Raw genomic sequence first — 3,926 nt, 5'->3', positions numbered from 1 at the left:
CCCTGGTCCCCCCCATATCCTTCCCTGGTTCCCCCACCCCATATCCTTCCCCGGTCCAGGTGGCCTTTGGGTAGCACCAGGAAGACAGCCTTGTCTCCACTGTGTGCTTCTGCAAGGCACTTGGGCTACTCACATAGTGTTGGCTGGGAGCGAAGCGCTTCTCAAAGCCCAGGAGGGCGATGTGACGAATGAAAGTGTCCCCCATGGCTGGGCAGTGAGTGGCAGGGCCACTTCTCCCTATAGCCTGGGCTGAGCCTTAAATACTTTAAAAAGAGGAAGTGGTGTCCGGTGCTTGTGGGGTGGGGGCGGGGAGTGCCCAGGACACTCTTGCTCAGTTCTTTCACTTTCTGGGGATTGTTTTGAGCTCCAACAGAGTAGCTAGGGCAGCCGTGGGCGCTGAAGTGCAGAAAACCTGTTGTCAGGCCTGTCCTGCAGCTCCAGGCCTGTGGGCGCCTCTGCAGTTGTGAGCCACCCTAGCTGCCCCCACCCTGGGTCCTTCTCACCTGCTCTGCTCCCTTTCCTGTCTTCTGAGCGTGTATCTCTCCACCTCAAACCTACTGAGTCTCTCCTGGGATGTTTCCCCTTCCGAGAGGACTTTGAAAGACCTCACACAAAGCAGCAAGCCGGCCAGGCACTTTAAGACATTGTGACCACAGAACATGGGAAATGGAGGCAGGAGAGTAGGCAGTTATAGGCCGGTTTCAGCTGGGCTACATAAGATTATCTTTAAAAGTACAGCAGCCGGCTGGAGAGATGGTTCGGAGGTTAAGAGTTCGATTCCCAGCACCCACATGGTGGCTCACAGCCATCTGTAATGAGATCTGGTGCCCTCTTCTGGCCATCAAGCATACAGACAGACAGAACACTGTATACATAATAAATAAATAAATCTTTAAAAAAAAAATAAAAAGCCGGGCGGTGGTGGCGCACGCCCTTAATCCCAGCACTCGGGAGGCAGAGGCAGGCGGATCTCTGGGAGTTCGAGGCCAGCCTGGTCCACAAGAGCTAGTTCCGGGACAGGCACCAAAGCTACAGAGAAACCCTGTCTCGAAAAACCAAAAAAAAAAAAAAATAATAATAATAATAATAATAAATAAAAGTACAGCAGCACTTGGGGGCATGGTTCAGCTGGCAAAGTCCTTGGCATACAAGCCTGAGGACCTAAGTCATCCCCCCTCCAAGTGTGTTTTGTTTTGTTTTTTTGAGACAAAGTTTCTCTGGAATTTGCTCTAAAGGCCAGGGATCCTCCTGCCTCTGGCTGGTACATCACCACTACCCAGAGGGGATCTGAGCTCTATCCCCTGGGCTTACAAATTATAGAAAAGCCGGGTATGGTAGTGCATGCCTTCAAAGTTTTGTTTGTATTAGTTTTAATTGTGTATATGTGTGTGTATGCACACATCTGTGTATTACGTGAGGGCAGGTTTTTGTGACGGTCAGAGGCATTGGATCCTCTGGAGATGGAGTTACAGCTGGTTGTGAGGCCCCGGACATGGGTTCTCAGATCCTCTGCAAGAGAAGTAAATACTCTTAGCCACGGAGCCCCCCACCCATCCTGGTGTGGGCTTTGAATCCCAGCACTGGGAAGGCAGAGTCAGGAAGGAACTCTGGGACTCACTGGCCAGTCAGTCTAGTCTTCCAGGTGAGTTTTAAGTCTCTAAGAGACCCTGTCTCGATAACAAAGGGATGATGTTTGCACACACACACACACACGCACACACACACACACACACACACACACACACGGAGACACCCACACAAACGCCCACATGAGCACACCACCACCTGACCACATAACTGTCCCTCAGGATGTGACTCCTCCTTAGGCAGCTGTTTGGAAGGGGACTCGAGATGAAGAGGGATGGGAGCCAGGCCTTGTAATCCCAGCACTGGAGGAGGAGACACCAGAGAGGAAAGAGATAAAGCAGCCTTCAGCAGTCAGCAGACCCCTGCTTCGGAACCTCGCCCTGAGCTGACTAGACAAAGAGGCTTCCTGGGAGGAGGAAGCCTGGATCCTGGACACTGGCCAGAAGGTGGTGGCTCTCGTTAGGGAGAGACTCTGTGTGTAGACAAAGAAGGAAACAGCTGGGCAGAGTGCACAGGGTTGTCTCCCCAGTGGGGCAGGGGCAGGATCTACGGTTTCCAGGCCAGCTCGAGAGACATAGTGAGACCCTGCTTTCAGAGCGGCAGGGGTTGGCCTCTCCTACTCCATATGGGTGGTTCAGAGGCTGCAGGGTCACCAGGGTCACAGGTGGCCTTCTGTCTGCAGCCCAGCTGGCAGTGCTGGGCCTCCTTGCCATGGCTCTGGTTGGATCTCAGAGAAGGTGGGTGGGGCCAGGTTGTATTGCAGTCTGGGGACTCCTGGATCACAGGGACACTGCCTCTGAGCCTATCTGGAGGATTCTGAGGCAAAGGGCTCTACCGCAGAGTTACATCATCAGCCCTTCTTGTCATTTGGAGACTAAGCTACCCAGGCTAGCCTCGAACTCTCAACTTTGCTGTCTCAGGCTCCAGATGAGTGAGGGACCCGAGTTGGTGTGCCCAGCGTGGATGGTGAGTCTTAGTACAGGAAGGCACTGAGGATAAGTGGTAGATTTCACGTGGCTCATAAACTGGCCGCTTCTCCTCACACGGTCTTCCCTTTGGCCACTGAAATCTGGGCCCTGCTGATCTCTGTCTCAAACTGCAAGGCCCGGAAAGTCCAGCAAAAACACCAGACCTGCTGTGCACCTGGGCCTGGCAGGCAGCGGGCGGAAAGTTCCAAGGGGGACTCGCGGTGGCGAGCTAACCATCACGTCCCTGTCCCTAGCACTTCCTTCTTGTCTTGTGGGTGATTGCATAACTGCAGACAGTGGGCCTGTCCAGTGGCTCAAGGCTACACACAGCCACCCTCCCACTGCCCTCCTGAGACCTCCCCTGTTCTTTCAGGGTTCCTTGCATGAGAAACAGAGGCCATGTGTATTACTGTATTGTGTATTATTGCTTTTAGAATGTTTGCGCTTGAAATAACCTCCGTAAGCAGGGCCAATTGTTCTTTATTCTTTGTTGTAACAAGGGATTTATTGTAATATATGTGAACTGCTTATTTCACCTTTTGGTCTTTAAAGATGGTACCATGTAGCCCAGGCTGGCCTCCAACTTGAACTCCAAATCCATCTGCCTCGTCCTTCCTCTTGAGTACTGGGATTAAGTGCCACCCTCTCAGGATTTTGTTTTTAAAACTACGTTATTTATTTGGCAGGGGTGATGGTGGTGGTGGTGGTGCCATGTGCACCAGGGCACATGTGTGGCAGTCAAGAGGACAACTTACAGGAGCTGGTTCTCTCCTTCCGACATGTGGGACCTAGAGATTACCGCCTTTACCCACTGAGCCATCTCCCGCCCTCCCCCTTTCTAATTGAGGATGAGGAGTGTAGTTCAACTGAAAAGCATGCATGTGCCTAACAAGTACCAGGTCCCAGGTTCCAAACTCCCTCCTGACATGGCTCAGTGGTTCAGTGTATGTGTTGTACCCGATATCTACACAGGGATAGACACGTATTTCTGACTTCCACAGGCAGAGAGAGAGAGAGGGAGGGAGGGAAGGAGGAAGAGACAGGGACAGAGACAGTGTTAAAATAAAACAAAAAAAATCCTAAAAACAACAACAAACAAAAAACCAAACAAAACTTCCCGCCTCCCCCAAAACACAGAGAATAAGCAAAGGAAGTCATGGAGAAAAGCCGCTTTAGCGGGGACGACTCTTAACCTTGTCGTGAGACAGGAAAGCACACACTGTACTCATTTGTATCACAAAGCCACGACTACATTAAAGATTTTAGCGTGTTGGGCTGGAGAGATGGCTCAGAGGTTAAGAGCATTGCCTGCTCTTCCAAAGGTCCTGAGTTCAATTCCCAGCAACCACATGGTGGCTCACAACCATCTGT

The 3,926-nt window shown here is 51.7% G+C and overlaps 1 protein-coding gene across 1 annotated transcript in view; it reads right to left on the bottom strand.

The window, feature by feature from the left end:
* Positions 1 to 205, bottom strand: part of Ncf1 (neutrophil cytosolic factor 1) — an 8,774-nt gene extending 8,569 nt beyond the window's left edge. The window contains exon 1 of the mRNA XM_005344663.3: positions 134 to 205. Coding sequence (XP_005344720.1) covers positions 134 to 205 — 72 coding nt within the window. The remainder of the gene's footprint in view (positions 1 to 133) is intronic.
* Positions 206 to 3,926: the final 3,721 nt, after the last annotated feature.

Source organism: Microtus ochrogaster, chromosome 2 (assembly GCF_000317375.1).
Source record: "Microtus ochrogaster isolate Prairie Vole_2 chromosome 2, MicOch1.0, whole genome shotgun sequence".
NCBI classification, from domain to species: domain Eukaryota; kingdom Metazoa; phylum Chordata; class Mammalia; order Rodentia; family Cricetidae; genus Microtus; species Microtus ochrogaster.
Note: the sequence above shows the minus strand (reverse complement) of the source record. Positions and strands in the feature narration are given on the sequence as shown.